The 22,721-nt window shown below is 47.4% G+C and overlaps 1 protein-coding gene across 1 annotated transcript in view; it reads left to right on the top strand.

The window, feature by feature from the left end:
* Nucleotides 1-22,721, top strand: part of SYT17 (synaptotagmin XVII) — a 36,717-nt gene that overhangs the window by 7,112 nt on the left and 6,884 nt on the right. The window contains exons 4-6 of the mRNA XM_010570155.1: nt 237-856; nt 12,043-12,163; nt 12,969-13,124. Coding sequence (XP_010568457.1) covers nt 237-856; nt 12,043-12,163; nt 12,969-13,124 — 897 coding nt within the window. The remainder of the gene's footprint in view (nt 1-236; nt 857-12,042; nt 12,164-12,968; nt 13,125-22,721) is intronic.

Below are 22,721 nucleotides of genomic sequence, written 5' to 3'. Positions count from 1 at the left end.
CATGGAAAAGGGGGGGGGGGGGGGGGGGAAGTGTAGCTGAGCTTGTACTTCAGTGTAACTAAGGGTGCTATTAATTCTTGGCAATGTAATGGTGAAAAGTCCCATAGGGGAGCCTGCTGTGCTGGGCATTGCACAAACACAGAATAACTGTACCCAAAGAAGCACAGGTTGACTTGCACCTGTAATGGCTTCAGTTGAGTTTCTAACAATCGTACTTGTGCATTTCTCTCATTTAGGTTTAGAGTTGAGGAGGCCAAGTTCTCCGTTAATTGACATTAAACCTATCGAGTTTGGAATAATAGGAGCTAAGAAAGAAGTAGTTCAGCCAACTGTCCTGCGAAAAACCTATACCCCAGATGACTATTTTAGAAAATTTGAACCAAGACTGTACTCTCTTGACTCAAATAGTGATGATATGGACTCCTTGACAGATGAGGAGATCTTATCAAAGTATCAGCTGGGCATGCTGCATTTTAGCACGCAGTACGATCTTTTGCATAATTATCTAATAGTGCGAGTCATTGAGGCTAAAGATCTGCCTCCTCCAATTTCTTACGACGGTTCAAGGCAAGACATGGCTCACTCCAACCCCTACGTGAAGATCTGCCTTCTTCCTGATCAGAAGAACTCCAAGCAGACTGGAGTGAAACGCAAAACGCAGAACCCCGTGTTTGAAGAGAGGTACACATTTGAAATCCCCTTTTTAGAAGCCCAGAGAAGAACTCTGCTTTTAACCGTAGTGGATTTTGACAAATTCTCACGCCATTGTGTTATTGGCAAAGTGTCAATGCCCTTGAGTGACGTAGACCTTGTGAAAGGCGGACACTGGTGGAAAGCCCTTGTGCCTAGTTCTCAGGTAACAGAATTTATCAGATTATTGCCACAATTTTTCTCGCTGGTTTTTTGTGCAGTTCTTTGGCTTGTTGGCAAGTAATGTGGTTTCTAATTAGTCGTTATCATCTTGTTAATATAGCATCTGCTGGGTTGAAATAATGCGGGCCTATAACTGGTCTTACAACCAATAATGTGAGGTAGAGGAGCTGTCTTTCGTATTCAGAGGAGGTGGCGTGACAAAAGAGCCTATGTCAGCTTTAACGAGAACAACTCAAGACTGCTTTGGAAGTCCGCACCTTTTGGAAGATCTTAGTTGTCACTGCAGTGGCCTGCATCCATTCCCAGACACCGCAGCCATGCTGTCCCATCTGGGTCACTCCTGTGGTTGTTAACATGATTGTGCTTTTGGGGGCATGAGGGGAACCACTGGTGCCAGTTCAGTAATGATTTGATTCAGTAAAGTGTATAGAAGACAAAATCTCTACAGACTTGTGGCATAGCGCATGACCAAAAAAATTGCAAGGTAGTGGTAGATTTTTCATCGTGTCCCTGAAGGGAATAAACTTGCCATAGATTTTGCCTGATGTAAGTGGCATGTTGCTCGCATGCAAGTTTGAGCGTGTGTTTTTGCCTAGATTCAACCATCCGATGGGATGGGAAGAGAAGATGTAGAGGGTCTGTGTGTGCTTCCACGTCTGTTCTCAGGAAAGGTCCCTGGTCAGTGCCACCTCCTTGCCAGCCAGGAAAAGAGCTGTTCAATGGGAGGGTCTGAGCTTTGCAACCAGGAATGGCGGTTGGGTACCAAATTTGCTACTAGCAGTATCACTCACATAGCTAGAGGCACAGGACACCGTAAAAAGCCAGGCTAAGAGCGTGGCAGGAGCAGCCTCTCAAACGTTTGCGCTAAGGACAGGAGTACCACTCAAGGCTGGTAGAACAGGGTTGCCTGTCCCAGTTCCTTGCCAGCTCCGGGATTGCAATTTCTAAGTTGTAGAGCCTTTGCTGAATCAAAACCATGTGTGAACTTGGATGGTTCACATCTTCTTTGATTTTTATGTGTTCACAAAAGGGTGGCATAGCCAGACTTACTAGACAAGATGAACAGTAAATCATTGACCTCACCGCTGATTTACGGTGTGCGTCTGAGAGTCTGATTTGGAGTGGAAACTTGTGATCAGACACTTGTTGAAGTAAAATCCACCAAGCAGTGCTTATACATGGAGCCAGCTCTGTCTGACTCTGGTTTGCCCCCGTTCTGTGTGCAGGGGGGCTGAGAGCACTTCTATCTCTTGCTCAGACCTTCTGCAGTGTGTAAGGGGGGGGGAAAAAGATCAAGACCCCTGATAACTGCAAGAGAGCTGACTAGATCTGCTCTAATAGAAGTAGAAGCGTTATGGGATTAGCTTGAACAATGTTCAGGCAAAAAGGAAAGTTTTGAAAGTTGTGCGCAAATCAAAATCGTGGGGTCCCTGAGCGTTTCTTTATGTAGGACATGTCTTCGTGTCAGTGGGATCTGTAGTGGGGGGGTGAGGGGACAGCTGTGATATGAAGCGGTTCGTAAGGAAAATGAACAAGGACAGATATTCCTGGGCTCCCCTCACTGCCTGGGCCTTTTCTCCCAGTATTTGTTTACAAATGCCTGCAAAAATATTTTCTTTTTTTTTTTTTTTTTTTTTTTTTTTTTTTTTTAGTGGTTCATCATAGCCTCTGCGTTGTGTATCTCAGGACAGAGCTCTCCTCTTTGCATCCCGTCATCCTTCTGTGATTCACACCATGCAGCCTTGCTTTTTTTTCCCTCGGCTTTTGCATGATAAATACTTCTCTGTATTATGTATCTTTTTATTAGTAACATGGATTCATTCCACAGCTAATGCAAACCTTGATTAGACAAGATCATCTCTGCCTTCGTGTGCCAAGCTCGGGGCCAGCCCTTCCTCCCTCCCTCTCCAAAGTTTCATTGAAAGCTGCTGCTGTTTTCAGCAGTGCTGTCTGCTTCACCAGGATTCAAGATAAATGATTTAAGCAGAAATTGGTATTTCTGATATTTATAAAAGGAAGGAGAAAAAAAGAAGACTCCACTTAAATGGGCAGGCCTAACCTTACAAGCCTTTTGCATTTATCTGCTTGCTATCACATGGAAAAATTTCATTTAAGCAAAAAGTCCTTTGCACCTTGATTAGTAAAGTGCCTTGTTTTGGTCTTGTCATACTTCCTTGTTCTTTTTACTTTAGCTGGCAGACTGCAGCTGCAAAGAGAACAACAGTACTTGTACTAGGACATCCAGGGAGGATGTTTGGTATCATCTTCCCATGTTTTCTCAGTGATAAGATTTTTAAAGTTCATTGAATAAGGTATATTTTATCTTAGTGGTGCTTAAAGTTAAATTTATTGATCAAAGGGTTAAAATAAATCCTAGAAGAAGTAAAACAAAAAAGCTTATTACTTTGAAAAAGTGCATTTTAATGTCTTTCAATAAGAGCGATGCTTATGCTAGAAATTAGTGAGGTTTTTTTTGATTGCTAGCTGGAAGATTCTGCCTGTGGTATGATAGATTTGACATGTTGACAATTTTTTTATACTTCTCACTGTTTTGCTTGGTTAGTTGAGGGACAGACAGCCTTTCTTAGCTTCTTGTTGGATTGAACCTGAGTCTGCTGAAGTGTACTTTGTGTTGTGAGATCATGATGGACAGAGACAAAAAAAATCTATACGCAATAGCATTTTGTTTTGCAGAAGGTGTCATCGGATTCTGGAGAGCAATGCAAAGCTGCTGTGGTGCAGTTCTGATCATTAGCCGATGAAAACTTGCCAGGCAGGGTTGGCTGCCCCGGGGCTCTGACATGGAGCAGCAGCTGGCAGCAGCACCCCCCCAGCGATAAAGTTTGTGTTGGAGAAAATGCTGAAGCAGGTGCTTGGAAAGCCAGTAACAGGAGGGAGAGAAAAATAGACAGTCGTAGACGTGATATGCAAAGATGAAAGAGACAAAATACATGATTTTTTTTTTTTTTTAACTGGCATTTATAGACTGAAACATGATGAGCTGGAGAGACGGAAGAAAGTGAACCCAGATGGCAGGAGCTGTGGAGAAGGTTTTCTCTCCATACTGATGGGAGTGGGATGGGACAGGGTTTGTGAAAGAGCAGAGAAAGTGTCCTAAATGGTATCAGCTAAGATGAACATCTCTTTTGCGCTTGCTGTATCCACCTGCAAGCCATTGCCGTAGAGAGTGCTGATAAAGTCTGGTGCAGAGTCCTTGTCCCACCATCACACTGAGCCCCGTCAACCCCAGAGCTGGGACACTGCCTCGGTTCAGGACCGTGCCAGCATGAGTGAGCCCTGCTAAAAAAGATGGGGCATGCCAGCAATCTTCTGGTGCGTGCGGTGTCGGCAGGGATGGGTGGGTTTCTCCCAGGCTGAGGCATGGTCCACCTTCTGCAGCCAACAGCTCCGTTGACTCCACTGTGCCAGCTGGACCAGGATAAGCTCCTTAGGCCTGTGGATGGGACATCAATGGGTGAAAGCCCATCGTCATTAATAGCAGAGTATCTTCATTACCACCTTATGGAGTTGCTTGTTAACTAACAGCCTGAGAATTTACCTTGGGTGTAACGAGGTGGGCTGCGCAGCATTGCCGTGCTCATTATGTCAGAAACAGGTTGCTAGAGAACCCGATTATGGGTGAGCGGTGTGCTGTCCTCTCAGCCTTGAGGAATCAGTGCAATAAACCACTTGATGCTAAGCTTCAGGCAAAAGGCTGTACCTGTACATAAATACTTTTTTAGTTTGAGTCATGCAGTGAGCACTTAAGGGGATTGAGTCCAAAGCGGAGGCACAGGGGAGCTGCCGTCCAATGTATCGTCAGAGCCAGCAACTAAGCAGAAGGACTTACTCCTTGTAGAAAATGTCAGTGCAGGTATTGCCAAATTCTTTATCCTTGGTAGTTCTGGGAGGCTTTTTCTTGCAGGGTAATTAGTGTGTTTCTAAAGCGCACTAGCTGCTCATGGAGTAGCTCTTGAGTCCAGTCCCCATAGGAACACTCTGCGCTCCTTAAATATCCCCTTAAATGTGTGTGGCTTTGCTTAATTACCATGAATGAAGTTGGCAGGCCTTGCTGTAGCTGGGCTCAGATTCGCACATTTTGCTGTTAAGATTAATTCTGAAACACATGTTCAAGACCCCAAGTTTTATTGACATATGATTCATTTCTCTTTTGGCAGATTTGAGTGGGCAGGAATAAGTGTTTTAGACCAGCAGTAATGAGAGCTTGGAGATCATTCTGCAAAAGCAAAAAAAAAAAAAAAAATTGCCTGGTCGTGGTGGGAAAATAGCATAAAAATTCCTTCTCCCCTCAAATTAAGCCATTTTTATAGTAGAGGGAGTATGCATTGCACTTGCTTTTTTAACTTTGTACTGTGAGTGCACTAGAATGAGCTGTCAGTTTTTTACGTTCAAAATGGTATGTGCTCCACAAATGGAGTAGCTTTGTTGTGGCAGCTCTCTGCAATTTTTGATGCCCATCTCAGGGATAAGCCTACAACAAGTACGGCACTGTTGTTCTTACCGTGCCTTGGCTGGAAAGGAAAAGGAAGAAAGGAATTTGAAATTCAGGTAATGACTCATTTTGGAGCATTCCTCTTGGGTGCTACTTTGAATTCCACCAGGTGGTTATGGCGTGCGGCTGGAGGCTTCCAGTTTTGGGTATACCAGGTTTGTTCTTGACACCCTTGTTCTTTGGCTTATCCATTGCAGCCCTGAGAAGGAGCCATCCTCGGGGAATGTTGGTGATACCTTGCATTTGCTAGCACAGTGTATTATTGAAAATAATGCCAGCATCCATCTCTCGTACAAGTATAAAGCATTGGACAGGCAGAGACTTGGTTCAGAGAGGTGGCACAACAGTTGACTTAAGGCTGTGTGTGTCAGTGTGGAACTGGGGTCCATGTTTGTGACAGTCATGGGAAATTAAATACGAAAGTGAATGTTGTCAGGGTTTTTTTCCTTTTCTTTTCTTCCCTGGTTTTTTTTTTGGTTTTTTGGGGGGGTTTTTTTTTTTTTTTTTTTTAGCTGTCCAAAAGCTTAGTGGCTGCTTAATTAAAGGAGTGATGCAGAATCCCTGATGATGAATGTGGATTGATTGCGTGGGGCTATGCTCACTCATTAACAGGGTGTTAAAATCAACCTGGCAGTGTACCTGTGTCTGGTGGGAGAGATGCCCTGGGCAAAGCCTGGCTGGAGGCAGGATGCCACCACCCTGCAGGTCACCGGAGTTGAGGGAACTGTGATGAGATGCCATGACAGACACTTGTCCATCACGATGACAACATTTTTGGTTCTTAACTTGTGGTTTGTTGTCATATTTTGGCTTATGACATTCTACCATCTTTCTTTCACTCTGAATCTTTATTTTTTCCCCAGATGTGTTTCAGTGGGTTTTTTCCCACTTTCCTTTTCCAGTCTTTAAAGCTCCAGCACTGAGAAATTTTTCTTGATCATTTTCTCTTCTTTATCCTTATTTGTCTCTTCTGCTTCCAGCTGTCATCTCAGTCTGTGCTGACTTGCCTTCCCCTCTGTGCTGTTCACTCCTTGCCCTTTCTGCAGAGGACTGGAGTGCCGTGGGGTGTATTTTGCTGAGGACGAGCCCACAGGAGGGGTTGTTGGGGGTTGTGGACAGGACCTCTCCCTAGGAAATCTTCTTCCCAGAGGTCTTTGCACAGGAGGGGCTTTCTCATGGCCGTCCAAACTGATGCAAAGCCAGTTAGACTTCAGAAGGGATTTTGTGACTCTTTTCATTATACATCTACTCGGCATCTGCTACATAGGTAACAGTGTTCTTATCCATTGGTAAGTATATATTTTTTTTTCAGGTTCTGGTTCTTAGTAGCTCAGCCCTCCTGAAATGATTGCTGTGTGTCACAGGATGCTGTAGAAAGCCTGTTAGAGCAAACTGTTCTAAACCATCAGTTTTCTAATGTGCCTGGAGGTACCATCACAGATAACCTTGAGGAGGAAAATCAATCTGAAACTTCATTAGGAGCGTTGCATAGATGTCTGTGCTGATGTAATGTGCTCTGGTTCCCGTTGGGAGCCGGGGAGGGTTTCAGCTGCAGAATTTTACTGGTGGTGTAGCAATGCACAGCAAACAGTCTGGGGGGGGCTGCGAGGAAAGAGTTGCCCTGATCCAAACAAGATGTACAAATGGCATTAATTAAAAACTCGCCTTCCCTCGAGGTAGCCTCTTTGTGCTTCAGAGATGACGGAAAAGAAAACTAAACTTACACGTGTCTGGTTCAACCCAAATGGTAACTGCAGAAGGTTCTGGATCACAGGCGAGTCCAAGGCTGGAAATCCAAATGACTGGCTGTGTGATACAGCTGCAGAGAGGAACAGCCAGGAGTGAAATGTTAATCAGAGCTTCAGGAGAGTCTCGGACTTCCCAGACTTGGTGTCACTCTGGCACCTCATCAGACAGGAAATTGCTTTTCCAGGGTCATCTGGGATCTCGACGCAAATCAGCGTGTCATCAGCATAACAATGGCAACTGAAATGATGCCTTTTCATGGCAGTGCCTGAGGGGTAGCTCTGCACACTGTGTTCTGTGAACAAAATATTCAAGGCAAAACCAACAGCATTTTACTTTCCTGATGAAAAGACCTAGGAAGAGTAAAATTCAGGCACTTCCTTTCCCTATGGTGAACAACGCGCCGATGATGCCTCTTGCGCATAAAGTTGCATCCCTCTTCTCAGCTCCAGCCCCTACCAAGTCTGAGGTTTGGGGACGCTCCGGTGTGTGACAAAACAGAAGCCATGCTTCTGTGCCTGCAGTCCTCCAGCAAGACGTGCCTTGACGCCATTGCTGGTAAAGATGCCTATAAAGAAGGTGATGGGCATGGAGGTCAATGGTTATGGCATCGCGGAGTGTTTGCAAGGTGCCGGTGAGCTCGGTGGGTCCGTGAGCTTGAGGAGCACCCTGTGCAGCTCCTGTGGCCCCACGAGCCACCCGAGACCTCTGTGGCCACTTGTCCCTCCCCGAGCTGAGCCTCCTGCCTGGCCTGTAACAAAAAGGGTCCTGTTTTTTTCCATCTCACAGTGGACCCCAATGTGCTCCCCAGTTATCTCCATTTTGCCCGCCGACCGAGCGAGTCTGTTAAGCCACAGCTCTGTCTGCATCCTCATCTTCATCTCTGACACAAACTGCGCCACCAGCGTGTCTTATTAGCAAGACTGTCACATCAGCAAAGGGACGCTGTGGTGTGAGCTTGTTGGGGAAAGCAGGGGGAACTAAAACCTGAGGAGGTATGCCTTGTACCTCAGGCTTCTTGGAGCAACCTGTTAATTCCTTGCTTGTTTGCTAATGATGACAGGTGACCAAAGAACAGGAGAGAGCTAGCGAGCGTGGTGCAGCGCGGCACGGTGCAGGCAGTGCCGGTCCGACGTGCCGGGGAGGAACGTGTGGTGGCTGCTGGCCATTGATTCGTTTTCTCGAGTGCTTGATGTCCCCTCAGGCACTGTGGCAGGATTTGAAGCACATTTCCTAGATCCTTGCAGCTAAGCTAGAAATAATGCATTTATAAGATCAGAGCCAGTTCACTGCTCGAGTTAAGTGCCTTGAAAAGGCTGAGTCACTTGTGTGGGGAGGTGAGCTATCTGGGGATCTGGGTTTCCTTCTGAAAACACCTTTTGTTATCCCTGCAAACGCTGCTGGTGCTCTGCCTACAATGGGGCTGCTGCTTTCTTGCTGGCTTTGAGCGCACACATCCTGCCTCTGTGGGCTGGATTGTACGTTCCTTCCCTTAGAATAATTAACAGAAATCTGGGCACACTTGAAAAGCATTATAGGGCAGAAGGTGCTATTGAGATTTGGGAAATTAGGCCTGATCTGAGACTCCTTAAAGCTGGCGGTAGTCTGTCCGCTGACTTCAGTGGATCACACTTACAGAGTAGAGCATTTTATATCTCGCCTCACTCAAATTTAAGCCCAGACAGTCAAAAAGATTTTTCTAGAGGTGCCAATATCCGTTAGGTTAGGTCCTATGGAATTTAGTTTTACCTTGACCTAATGAAGGCTCATGGGTTAGGCAGCAGTGTGGTGGTTACATTATAGTGGCTCCTTCCATAACCTCTGCAGGGGTTATGGGACACAGTGCTGGGGAGAGTTCACGTGGGGGTAGATGCTTCCTTCTCCTGCGTGTGCCTCGGTGGGTGTTACATACCCAGTCTGATATTGTCAGTGCATAATGTGGGGCAATTTTTAAAAAATGGTGTATAAATGTAAATGCGTCGGAAGTGTGGAGATCTACCTTCCTTTTGCTGAGCTTCATCGCTCCTCCCTGACCCAGGGAAGCCCCTTAATTCCTGCAGGTCTTGGATAAAGTCAATAGGTTCCACCAGTAGGCAAATCCAGAATTACCCCAAATCTTAATATGGATTTTCAGCACTCTCAGCTTGAGGTAACTTGAAAGGTCCTGCATCCCTGCCCAGTGCCAGCCTGCCTCCTGGCTGTGCCAGAAGTTTGGTATTTGCAGCCAGAGCTGTTTGATTGTCTCTTCCCAGCAGGTAATAACGTCACTAATTAGTTTCCTAATTTGTGCTGTCCAAATGTACCTGAATTTCTAGGAATTAAAGCCTGCGTGGAACCCAACGCAGCGGTGAATGCAAGCGGAAGTAGGACTGGATATGTTAAAAATGTTGTTGATATGTTATAAAAAATGAGCTGAGGTCGAGGGGTACGTCAGGTGGATCCTGTTGTGGGTGCTGCGATGCTTCATTACTGTCCTGGTAATAGATTTAGAAGTCACTGACTGTTCTTGACAATAAACACGTCTTCAGGCTGTTCCAGCCACAGACCCAAGAGGAGCGGTTTTGGGGAAAATCAAGCCAAAGATGATAGTTTAAATTAGATAGATGACATTTAAATGACCTCGGATGTGAGGCTGTCTTAGATCCTTACATTGTGCAACCATTGGGCACAGCGGTGTCTGTAGGTATGGCTTGACCTTGCAAAAGTCATGAGCATTGTGTGTGTATTGGGTCAGGTTTGTGTTGAGGAATGGCTTTCTGATGGAAAGAACTTAAAATACCATATATTGAGCAGAACTGTGGTATGGGAGTTGGCAAAGGTTGATGGAAGAGGAGTGCCTTCTTGGTGAAGCAAAAGTACTGTAGTAATGGAAGAAAATGCCTGTGGCGAGCATGAGTGTGTGCTGTGTAGTCATATACTGCCACATAATGTGACCCAAGAGACGCTGGGACAAAAGGAGTTTGGGGTAAGAAATCAGATGTTTTTTCCCATGGGGGAGTGAGGCTGTGGGGAAGGTCAGGCAGAAGGTGGGCCAGCTTGGGGTGGATGCTGCCGGCTTGGCTCCGGAGCTGGGTCCTGGGGCAGCGGGGCGTGAGGAGGGCACGCGGGTTTGCCTTACGATCTGTGATGTAGATCCACGCTTTTTACCCAGGGGCTGAGTCAGGATGCTGCTGTACTCGCAGCCTTTGCCCTGCTCCCCACATGGCGCTTCCCTTGTCCTGTGCTCATTAAATGTGTGGGGTTAAACAGAGGGGTTGCTTTGCCAGTTCCTGAAAGGCAGAGACCTTTCATGTGAAATCGAGCAGCCCACTGCCATATTTTCTGTGGAAAGCCAAAAAAAGGACATTGAATTCAACTGAATTGTATTATAAAGCATCGGAGGTGCAGGACTTCCTCAGCCTGCCACCTGCTCCTGCGTGCCACGCATGTCCCTCTGCCTTTGCTGGGAGTAGTCAACAGGAACAGGAGAGGAGACAAAGTGCCTCGGGGAAAACTTTTAATACTATTGCCTGACGTCACTTTTAGTGCTTGGCTCGTTGGGTGAGGAGCCGCATGGCCTGCCGTTAGCGGGAGTCGTTCTCTGCTGCTGGCCAGCCAGGCAAGAGGTGCTGTGCTGCTCCTGGCAGAGGGATGGGGCTGTTCCCCGAGTGCCTCCTCAGGTTCAGTCTGAGCCCTCTGGTTCATCTGCACTCGGTGGAAATTGTGCTTTTCCATTTGCAGCTGAATAGCTGTGAACTGGTTGGGTTTCCCTCAGTTTCCCCAGAGCTGTTGATAACTTTGCCAGGGACAGGTACCTCGTGTGCTGGCCCATCTGCTGATGAACCTTGTTCTTTGGGTCTGTTCAGGCTGTGACTGTGTCTCAGAGCTTTTTTCGTTATTGTCTACCCAGTCCTTTAGTCTCTGATTTCTGTAATCTAATATTTGGGGCATCAGTAAGGATATTTAAGCCTTTTGTTATGATTGCAATACCACTGCAGCTCCTTTTCCATTTGGGAATGGGCTGTGACCATCCGATCTAGGCTTGGTGTTGAACCGTTTGGCTATTTGGGATGAAGAACTAGCTCTGCACCCCACATGGACCTGAGACGAGGCGGATGGATCAAGGCCTTGCCTGGGCTGGCTGGTGTGTTCTGTCTCCAGAGTTGTTTCATTGTGTGTATTTTGCATCCGAGAATAACAGTATCTCGGAGCCAGGTCGTGCTAAGGGGGAGAGGTTATTTTAAGCTGTCATGTCTAAGGAGCAGTGATGTCAGTTCTCCAGCTCTTTTTTTTTAATTACTAGTTTTAAGCATCATTAAGTAAAAGGAAAAGAAATAATGGCTGAACAGCTATATTGAGGTGAAGCTGTGGCTGTGGTTCAGCCTGATGAACAGCAAGTTAAGCTGTGCCGTGGTCTCTGGGTAGAACAGGCCGTATGCCAAGGGGACGTCTCTCCTGAATTGCCTTCCTGTGACCCAGGGGTGCATTAACCATCTCATGCCTGAACTTCCCAAGAGGCTGATGTGGTCCTTGGGGGCTGGGAAGGAAAGAGGATGTCTTCTCCAATAGGTCTGTGTTTTGTACGTTAATTAAGGAGCTGAGGTTGCTAAGATCAGAACCACCTGGAACCGTTCAAAATGAAGCAGGTAGAAACTACTGACCTTGTATTCATTCCTCCTTATAGGTCCTCTTTGCATGACCGCTGAAAAGCTGGTGAAGGATCAGCGATTAAAGAACAATCTTCGCCTGGGGATAGTATTCTTTCTTGTTTCTACTCAGCACGAGGTACCACCAGGTGGTTCTTGGTTGCAGTTTAGAGCGTGACTAAAATTTATTTTTCAGGCACTTAGACAAATGGGATTTATTTAATTTCTCTTCCTGCTCTTCCCCTCTGAGCTGTTCTGAATTTCCATGTTCCCTTTTCCCTGCAGAATGAAGTAGAGCTAGGAGAGCTGCTGTTGTCACTAAACTACCTACCCAGCGCGGGAAGACTGAACGTGGACATCATTAGAGCAAAACAGCTTCTTCAGACAGACATGAGCCAAGGTTCAGGTAAAGGGCAGTGCATTTCTCACATTACTCATGCACAGATTATATGTGCTTTTAAAGCAGTTAAGTGGTGAGGCTGCAATTTGTGGGGGACCCGGGGGATTTGGATGCTCAGTTCCTATTAATACAAGGCTCCGGATATTCATTTTATATATACAGCCAACAATAACGAAAGTATTTGGAACACTTATCCTGTGATAAAATGGAGGGTGTGAATACCTTTGTCATATTTAAAGTAAAGATCTCTGAACAAGGATGAGGTGAGGAACCAGGAGCTCTACATTACCCCTGTGTTGTGTTCTGTAAGGCAGTCCCTTTGTGGCAGTGCTGTGTTTTGCAGATGCTGCATGCTGCCTGCATGTTAATGTTGTGGTGGTTTCATTTATGATATCTAACTGCTGTGTGGATGCTGTGAGGTTTTTCCAGTGTCCATGCATTGCTCCCTGCCGTTTCTGAGCGTGCTGGCTGGTAATTGCTTCATGTGCATGTCCTCAGGTGTTTTTCCCTTGTTCCCTGCCCCAGCCACTGGTGCTGCCAGAATATTGGCATTTTCCAAAAAGAACAGTATGCTTGGCCTCTATCAAGGCTGTCGTGAATTATGGTTTTGGCAGCGAGTGTTTTTAATCCAGCTGCCTGACTTTTGTCTCCACTGCAAATCCCTGGGAACGGCGCGGTGGTACAAGTCCAGTCATTTCCAAATGCTGTTTTCCAGCATGGTCCATCCCCGCGGTGCCCAACCTTCACGAACTGTGGTACTGACTCACGACACCTGTAATGCAGAGCCTGTGTTTTGTGGTTTTTTTGTCAGATCCTTTTGTGAAAATTCAGCTTGTTCATGGATTAAAATTAACAAAAACCAAGAAGACCTCCTGCATGCGGGGGACGATAGATCCCTTCTACAACGAGTCCTTCAGCTTCAAGGTTCCACAGGAAGAACTGGAGAATGCCAGCTTAGTGTTCACAGGTAAACGGGGTGGTGTTACCGACTCGGCACGGTCATGGTCGCCTCCGAGGTGAACAAAGAAGCAGTTGTGGGTGTGCAGATGAGCCTGTGCAGCAGGGTGTCTGTCCCAGTAGCCACCCTGCAAGGGGTGACCATCGCTGGGGTCTCCAGGGTAGCCTAATTAGCTCTCAGTCCTCTGCAGAAGCTGTTCCCAGCATTGCCACCTGATGGCTGGAGCTGGCTGGGAGCACACCTCATGGGTCCTGTGCTTAATTGGTGCCACTGGGAATGCTTTTGTGTGGAGGAGGAGGAGGAGGCATTAATTGCACTTCTCGGCGGCAACCAGCTTGGGCATAAAGTCAAAAATTAGAGGAATGAGAGGGAAGTATTGAATGATCCCGGAGCCCAAACACTGGCAAAGATAACTTCTGGTTCTTGACATAATTTGCCGGTGAGATGATGCAGCTATAGGTGTTTTGACACTGACTTCGCCTACTTTTTAAGCAGGTTTATTCATGCCTTTATTTTTAAAGGGCTTCGACTCGACGCCAAGCCCTGTGTGGCACAGCTGAGCTAGACCCAAGACAGAGGCCACGCAGGCTGTGGGCCAGGAGGAGTCCCAGAGCTAACCCCACTGAGAGCTTTGTCAGCGCAGGAGATGTTTGGCTGGGTTAGGAATTCCTATTTTTAAACAATTTCTGTATCTCCTATTTTTATTCTCTAGGCATGAATAGAATTCTCTAGTCAGTGGGAACTGGCAACTGGGCGTGCTGCTCGGAGCAGGAGTAGCGGAGCGCAGGGACGAGTCCCCGGCTGCGCTCTCGCCCGCAGGCTGGGCAGCAGCGGTGGAGCTGAACCGAGGCCGTGGACCCGGTGCGGCCGGTGGCCTTTTCTGCCGTTCCACAGCGTGGAGGTCTTGGGCAGGGCTGCAGGGAACCCTAGGAAGCGGGGGGGTTCCCTCCCGTGCCATGACTTCACCCAGCCTATGTGTGCTGTGGAGCTCGGGCACCGTCAGGAGCAGGGTCGGACCTTCTGGCTCTCTGGAGGAGCAGAGGCGCTGGGCGCTGGGACCCACGCGCTTCTGCCACACTGGGCTCCCATGCTTCACAAACACGTTTTTTGGCAGCTTTCCACCCATTACTCACCATCTTTTGATGAAGAGAAAGGAATCTGCATCTGAAAGAACATATTTTGAAGTGTTTTTTAATTTTATTTCTTACATGGCAGATACACGTGTCAAAGCTGGTACAAGGAGCCTAATTCCAACCCATTAGTTTGTTTCCAAACATGTTATAACAAAAGCAATGCTGATCAGCAATTTAAATTTTGCCCTTCATGCTCAGAAATTTCCTCAGCAAAAAGTCTATAATTAATCACTGCTTTGCATGCACATCACCCTGACTCTACCTTGCATGTGCAATGATGAATTTGTTCTTGGAAGCTTCCATCAGGTGATATTGTGACAGGTACGAAATACTCTTTTCTTTGTTTTCCCCTTTTCCTAATAGAAGAAGAAAAGGTAGAATAGCAGCTCTATGCAGTCAGAAGGGTGAGGGGAATATGCTGCTCCTCACCATAGCTGATGAAGTTAGCATTAATGAGTGGATGTCTGATTATTTTTTTCTGTGCAAATTGATGTCTTCTCAAATAAGTCAGTGGGAAGTTAGCTGATTTATAATCATATGTAATGCAGTCAGATTTCAGTGGTGTGCCTTTTAAGTGGTGCTTCACTTTCGAAGTGACATGTTGCCTGCTTTAAACGCTGCAATAAATAAGCCCAGGCCAGAAATGTCACCAGCAGCTCCAAAGCTGGGAAGGAGCCTGCAGAGCTTTTCGGAGGAGCTGCAGGGCCAGGTTCTCGTGGCCACTCTCGGGACTGAAGGGTGACGCGCAGCTCGGGCACGGCACTGCCGTGGGCATCGTTGGGCTCGCTGCTTTTGCTGTGGTCGGGACTCTGTAGTTTGAGATACGTGGTTTGTGTAGCCAAGATATAGCTGGGGCCAGAGGTGTTGGTCACGTTGTTGTGTGTACAGTCTTCTGCTGGTTCGGTGCCTGCGCTGCCTCCTGTTGTTAGAGGAGCCAAGAGCCCGTTTTGTTGTGAGGATCTTTGAATCAGGGCTCCTGCACAGGCATCTGCGGTGTCATGGGAGTGAGGTGGTTCAGGGGACATAGTGGTGGTGAAGATGCTGAGCCACGTTCAGTGTTCACCTAAGTGATGGAAGTGCTCCAGATGTTGGTGTGTCCCCAACAGGGAGTGCAGCACCAGTTTCTTCCTGTGTGCATCTATGAGGATTTAATAAAATGAGTATCAGTGTGCAGCTTGGCTGAGGTTCTGGGATGGGGATGGTGGTATTCCCCATATAGCTGCCTTCTTGGCATGTTAGGGTATTGCACAGCTTAAAAGCTTGTAAAGGGCTTTGGGATCTTTTGTTAAAAGACAATAAAGAGCAAATGGTTGCCAGAATGGAGAAGCTGTACCTCGCAACATGAGGATCTTTTTATTATTTTGCATCTCTACAGAGCAGGAGCATAAGCCACGTTTTTTTTCTCTAGGTTTTTTGTTTCTACTTGGGTTTTTTTTTTTGGCTGCAGTGGTGGTTCTTTCTGTTGCGTGTTTTGTGGGAGTTGTTTTTTATTTCTTATTTTTTTCAGTCCACAGCTCTAGTCCATTAGGTCAGTTAATTAAATTTGCTGTTGAGTCAAAGTCCAATTGAAAAGGAAAATAATCCTGCTTGAAGGGTGCATGATGATGCTTTGAATGGAGAGAGAGCTGTAAAAGCAGTCCTGGGAGCCACAAATGTGAGTATATCTTCAATAATTTAAAGGAACCTTTTTTGTGGCTTTGTATTTTGGACTCATTCTGCAGCTGTCTTTACATTGGCTTGGCTTCACTGGAAAGCAGTGGAGCTGTGCCAGTCCCTATCAGCTGAGACTCCTGGATCCCTCTGTGTGGCTGGTACCACACTGCAAAGTAAGGCACTATCTAGACAAATTAAGATTAATTTTTTTTTTCCCCTGTGTATTTTTCTCCTGTGCATCTTGAATCAAACTGTCTGGGTTTAGTGCACTGCGGTAAGAATTTATGGACCATTTTGCTGCAACTTCAGCAAGGTCTGTGTGCGCAAACACTGGATGGATGGTTTTCTGAAAAGCACCATTCTGCTCCCTGCCTTCCTGGTGGTGCTCTGGAGATCTGGACTTTGGACCAAACGCAGGGTTGATGCGCAGCTGGACTAGGAGATGGGCAGTGGGTGCCTCCAAGATGGGGTGCACAGGGTGAGCTCTGCATTAGCCAAGATTTGGGGAGGGTTGGGCTAGTTCTTAGATCTTTTCTCCTCCTTGGACATACTAGGATTCAACATGGTAAATTATTAGCATTTACAGACCAAAATGCTTCTCCTTCCATGTTGGTGCAGGACACCTTGTACAAGCAGCCTTTCTGCCTTCCCCTCTGTTCCTAGCTCAGATGCTTACTGGAGCTGTCACAAACTCACGTGTCCCAGTTTAGTGCCTAAAACGAGCTGGGATGAGCTCAGGTGGAGATGTCCTCTCCAGGAAGAGGCATCCAGGGTCAGGATCGCTGCTCCAAGTATCATCTGTTCACAGCTTCTCACCAAAAGAGGCTAAAACCAGGAAAGTGATTGATACTTATAACAAGACTAATGTCCCGACAGAAAAAATGATGAGTGAGGCAACAGCTAGTGGAGATGATGTTTGATTTTCGTTTACTCCATCAAACATGTTGCCTAGGTAATGAGCATCTGTAACAGAAATGCACTTTTTTGGGTGGTTCTTTTTTCCACTTTTTGGTTTTTGGCAACTTGATGCATATCCCCCATGTGCCACCATCTGTTCGAGTGCAAGCAAGTCATGGGTTCACCTCTTGCAGAGAAATGGGGCAGGCTTTAAAAAACAGTATGTTCTCCTAACCACATATACCTGTGAACAAAGGTGTTAATTATTCTTTGTCCCACAGTAAGGGGAAGGTGGAGTTTGGCCCTGGCAGCAGGGCTGTCAGCTGCTGCCCGAGGTCATTTCCAAGCAGAAAAAAAGGATATTTGAGGTGCAACTGCAGCCTCTGTGCTCAGGAGGGCTAGATGCTGGGCACCTGGAGACACCATGTTCTCCACGCTGAGGGATTTTGGGCAGGCTGTCCTGTAAATCCCAGCCTAACCTTCAGAAAGCCTGGGCTGTGCAGCAGGAGGTAAGATGACACCTGAAATCCGAGCACTGTGGTATTTTGTTAATGATTATAATGTTGTTAATAACAATCGTTGGTAATGCTGTTTGCATTGCAGTAAAACCCAGATGGCCCAATAAAAAACACCAGTGCTTCAGGGCCAACTGCATCTTGGTGACTCGTTAACATCTTTTGATGACTTACCATAAAAAATACAACCTTCAGCGCTCACAGTTAGGTAATATATATCTCCCTGAGGTCCCGTGGTGACTCTGTGTGTCTTTCTCCATCTAAATAAGCTCTTGTACATATTCACATGATGGGATCCGTAGGTCTCGTGAAGCAAGCAGGGTCCCCAAAGAGGGAAAAATCATTTTTGTGCTCTGGGTACCATCTGTGCAAATGCAGAGGGAAAACCTGCTTTGCTCTCTGACCTGGCTGAGAGCGTAGCTGGAGCTGGGACAAGCATCGGGGCTGATGGTGCCTGATGGAGAGCAGTGGTGGGGCTTGTCCCACTGCACCGTTCCCGTGGGAAAGGTGGCCCTGGCTCCAGCAGGACAGGATGCCCTGCCAGAGGAGGGAAGCAGGCTGGGGCAGGGTTTGCTTGTTGATGAAGAGATCGGTCTCGATACATGCATGACAGCTGGTGAGTACTGGCTGAGGACACAGCTCACAGGCACCCTCTCTTCTGAACCATTTGTAGGATCTTATATGATTATCTTCACTTTTCAATATGTTTTAAAATGGACTGTGCCTCTGTTTTCTAAAAAGATTTAGGACCTTTTTTTTTTCATTTTATTTCTTTTTAAAAGTATTTGAGTTCCTGAGGGTCCGTTGTTGAACACTGAGACTTTGCACACCTATACCTGTGGTTTCAACGGCTACTGCAGCGGGGCGCTGACAATACCATCAAGCATCTCCGTGCAGTGAGTGCTGTAACAACATGTGTCTTCACTTTGCTGGTGATCGCTTTGATGCTTTATCCCAGGGCTCTAATTAACTTCCAGTTAATAGTCAGTACTTGATTAAAATAACAGATTGCTGTTCAATAGCAATATACCTGATTCCTCTGTTGGCTCATTTTCCCTTTCCCTTGGCCTGTGGGAAAATTTAAGGACCATTTAATGAAGTTTGAGTTTTTAGAAGGGAAGAAATTCATTGTCGGTGTGTGTTGCTAATGGTGCAGTTCTGGGTAGTTTGGTTTACTCTCACTGAAATATTTTCCTTTTGAAGAACTACTGCCTGTTTGAGCATATTTATTCCTTTTGTAGCATCACAGCTTGACAGGAGAGGAATTCGGTGTTCCTTGAAATCCTGCCTTCTTGTTGGAAGTGGATGTTTTGGGATGTTTCTCTGTCTGGAATAAATGGTCACTAATGGCACAGGCAGCCCCTGGTGAGCACAGCTCTGGCCCGCTGTCACCCTTCACTCCCGGGGATGTTGGAGATGCTCTGGTGCAGACCAGTTTGGTTTTTGTATGTTGTCTAATGAGCATTTTTTGAACGTTCAATAGAAAATATTTTGGGATGCTCTTGATCCACACGACAGAGTGTCTGGGGCAGTTGGTGGCGGTGGGGATGGGGGGACGGAGAGCAGCCCTGATCTGGCAGAAAAGGCTGTATGGAGGTGGGCCAAGGCTGAAGGTGGTCATCAGCTCCAGACCTCACCTTTCAAGAGAGCCCAGGTTGGGCGGAGGGGCAAATTGCTGTGCCAAAGGCTCACAGCTCAGACCCACGCTTACCCATCGCAGCTGGAAATAAAACTAACTAGGATTCATACTGGGCCTCCAGGTAGCTTGAGTCCTGGTTGAGGAGAAGACAGCTGAAGCTCCTCAGATCTTAAAACTCTTCGTTTTTTCCCCATCAGCTCTGGTGGTCAGACTTGTGGTGTAGACGCTGGAGACAAGGTGATGCTTTTGGTGTTCGCCTGCGCTGCATGGGATTTGTAAAAGTCCCATGAATGGGATGCAGAGATAGCGAGGCTTTTTAATGGTATTTTTGTAATTAACAGGCTGATTTCCAAATGTCCCAATTAGCTGAGCAGGTTGAAGGCTGATAATAGTTTTGTCCTCAGGCTTCTCCAGAAATACACCTGAATTTTGATTTGCCTAGCCATGTGAAAGCATGACCTTCAGATACCACCATCGTCTTTAGGTGCCTGTTTGCAGGGATGGAAACTGCGATGTGTTTGGGGTCATTACACATCTACGTTTTGACTTGCTGCTTCAGATGCTCATCTCTCCTTTCACCTATTGCTTTTTCTTTCTCACAAGAAATATTGAGGCACTTTGTCTTTTGCAAACATATATTGGGGAGAAAAAAATCTCCTCTAATATGTGAGGCAAATGAAACTGTTTTTTCTTCCCTGTGCTGGAACATGGGAGGAAGAAGTGGTTTCTGTTTTGAAATGCTATCATGTTGGATACCGTAACATCTCTTAGATGGATAGATTATTAGGCAACTTGCTGCTAGAAAATTGTTTCTTGTTGTCTATTAGATGTGTGTTTCTGAAGTATTGGACTGTCTGTATATTCCACATATCTGGAGCTCAGAAGCAGAATCTAACCTTGCGCTTAAACCTGTGTAATCCTATCTTAGCCAAAGGGGAAAAAACATTGATGTCAGCACTGGATTTTCTGGGGATTTACACCTGTTTAATTTAGATCAGAATTTGGCCTTTGTGTCTGGCGTTATAAAATACTTCATATATTTATGCACCAGACACCATATGGTCCGTGCTCGGGTCTGGGGAGAGCAGAGTGCTCCCGGCCGGTGTCTCCCGCGGTCCTGGCTGCTTTGCTTCGGGCCCTGTGGGCACACGAGGTGACCCAGCAGGTCTTATGAGGACATCTCCTGTTCCTGGGGTGGTGGGAGAGGGGCATGAGGAGGTGCACTGGCAGCAGGAGACCTTGGCCTCCTGGAGACCACCCTGCCTGGCAGAGCCTCTCTGCGGCGGGTACGATGCACGGGCTTCGAAACCCTCCTGGAGGAGGAAGGTCCCCATTGCTCTCCGTCCTCCAGATCCCCATCGGTGGCTTGTCGGTCTCCGTGAGAGGTGCCGTTTGTCAGCCTGGAGCAGGTGAGAGCAGAGCAGGCAGCGAGGGGCGGCTGGAGATGCTGCCTGCGGTCCTGCAGCCCCGATCCTGGTCTGGGCTCGCTCAGGGAAGATGCTCCAGGGATGGATTTGGCTTTTTGCAGCAGACCAGCTGCTTTAATGAGGAGGAGTGAAACGCTATTAATCCTGGTGAGAGCAACAAGATGCTGGTGCTTCCTGAGCCAATCTGTTGCTTGCTTAGAAGGCAAAATTAGATTCTTCAAGTGGAGACTGACTTAGTTAACAACAGTACCTCACTGCAGACGTGGCAGAAACCGCCTGTCCTGGAGCTCTCTGGAATTTTGGGGGAATCTTTTTCTCCTAAAGAAAGGAGCAAAACCTCCTCTCCCCAGGCTGATTGTCAGCGCTTGCTCATTTTGCCAAGCCCATTAATTTAAGCAGTGTCATGCCTCTCTCGACCTCAGCGTTTCATCTTGTTTGGCTCATGCCGTGGTGAAAGAAATTGTTGAAACATCTCACAAGACCGTAATCTTTCTGTGTATCAAATGAGGAAAAATCTCAGTGGCAGTAGCCGCTCTGGGCAGTAGAGCCGTGTCTGGAAATGAAATGCCTGTGCCTGGCCCCGTGGCTGTCAGAGGAGACGCGTGGACGTGCCGGCAGAGGCTGCCTCTCCCGCGCGGCCATCCCTGCCTTCGTTTACGGGTGCTGTACGGCATCGGTGTTGGAGCCTGTTCGTGTGAGGTGTATCAATAGGCATGAAGCCATTCATGTGCTTTGTTGGATCTGGGGCCCATACTGCAGAGAATTAAGATGTGATTAAAAAAAAAAAAAAAAAGGGAGTTGGAGGTGGAAAAAGCCAACTGTAGATACTCCTTTTCAATATCCTCCGGGCTGCTGCAATAGATGCATGCAGTCTGTTATTCCAGTTTCTCCTGATGAGATAATTCCATGAGGTGTCATCCCTGTGCATCCTTGAGATCCGTGCAAGACACGCTTGTGCTTTTGCGTTTCCCCTGCGCTCTCCTACAGGACTTTCCTCTCCCTATCTGAGGCCAGACCCCAATTAGCCAAGTGCCTGGCTTGGGGCGCTCCGTCGGGTGCATCCGTGGGGTCCCCTTCCAGGCTGCCCCAGCCAGAGCACAGGGGCTGCCCTCGCAGGAGGATGAGGAGGGAAGTGGTTTTCCAAAGAGAGTTTCCTTGGTGTGGTGGTGTTCTCCCACGTGGAGCAGCAGCTGGATGCTGGAGCTGCGGTGGGTCCATGCGTGGCCAGGATTCGGCCACGCGCTTAAGCGGTTCCAGTTCCCTCTGGAGCAGGGCAGGCACAGCCGTTGCAGGGAGCAGCCTCGTGGAGGAGATGCTGGGAAGCGAGATTTCTGTGCACATCAGAGCCTGATAGAGATTAAATTGATAAATGTGAAACCACTGCATCTTCTCCTGTGCTTTTCTCTCTTCCCTACTAAATATTACGGGCCACGCGCGAGGAGCAAGGGGCAGAATTTGGTTCATACCTGTGATCTTCACAGCGTGCATCATTAGTCCTGCTGCTGCCTGCTCCTAGCAGCACCCTCTTTGTGCTAAACAGCTTTTTAATATTGTTGTCAAGGAGTTCAGAAGTAGTTTTCAGACCTGCTTGACCTGACAGCTCAGACCCAGGAGCTGATGGCAGAGCACAGCGGCCAGCATGGAAAAGGCTGAGCATTGGTTTCCACCTGCAAAGGATGAGGGATGAAGCGTTGCCTGCGTGAGCAGTGTGAGCATGTGAAATAGGGCACTTTTTGAGACCCTGCCGAGCCCTGAGACTGAAGTGGGGAAATGCAGGGAGCGTTGATGGGTCAGCGCTAACGGGATCGCGGTTCCTGCCAGAGAGACCCCACGGCCTCCTGAGACCTGTGTCCTCAGGGAGACTGCCGCTCAATTGCCTGTGTGCAGCCTCGGGCACGTCTTGGCTTATTTTTCCCTTTTCCCCTGGTTTGGCTGTAATCCGAGGATGCAGCTGGGCACAGCGTGCAGTGTGGCCGCCGGAGTGGGACGCTGATGGCTGAAGGTTTCTGGCTGTGGGTTTTGCAGCTCACAGCACAACGCCAGCCGGCGGCAAGCACGGCTGTTGGGGTGCAGTCGCGTCTCTGGGCTGCAGGGTTCGGTGTGCCTGTGCTGCAAAGCCCTTGCAGTAAGAATATTTACCATGTAGGTGTTTATTCAGTTTCTAGCCTGGGGGGGCGAGGGTATCAGATGAAGCTTTTACAGGCTGTGGCAACAGCGATTGCAGGTGTATAATAATGGGTTGGATGTTTTTAACGACTTTCATGCCTGATGATTGACCCAAGCACCCAATCTTCTCTAGACCAGCTATAAAAATTAAGCTGGATTTTTGCTCCCTAGTATTT

Source organism: Haliaeetus leucocephalus, unplaced genomic scaffold (assembly GCF_000737465.1).
Source record: "Haliaeetus leucocephalus isolate CR32 unplaced genomic scaffold, Haliaeetus_leucocephalus-4.0 Scaffold295, whole genome shotgun sequence".
In the NCBI taxonomy this organism is placed as follows: Eukaryota; Metazoa; Chordata; class Aves; order Accipitriformes; family Accipitridae; genus Haliaeetus; species Haliaeetus leucocephalus.
The sequence above is the reverse complement of the archived record's forward strand: the minus strand, read 5'-3'. Positions and strand labels throughout refer to the sequence as shown.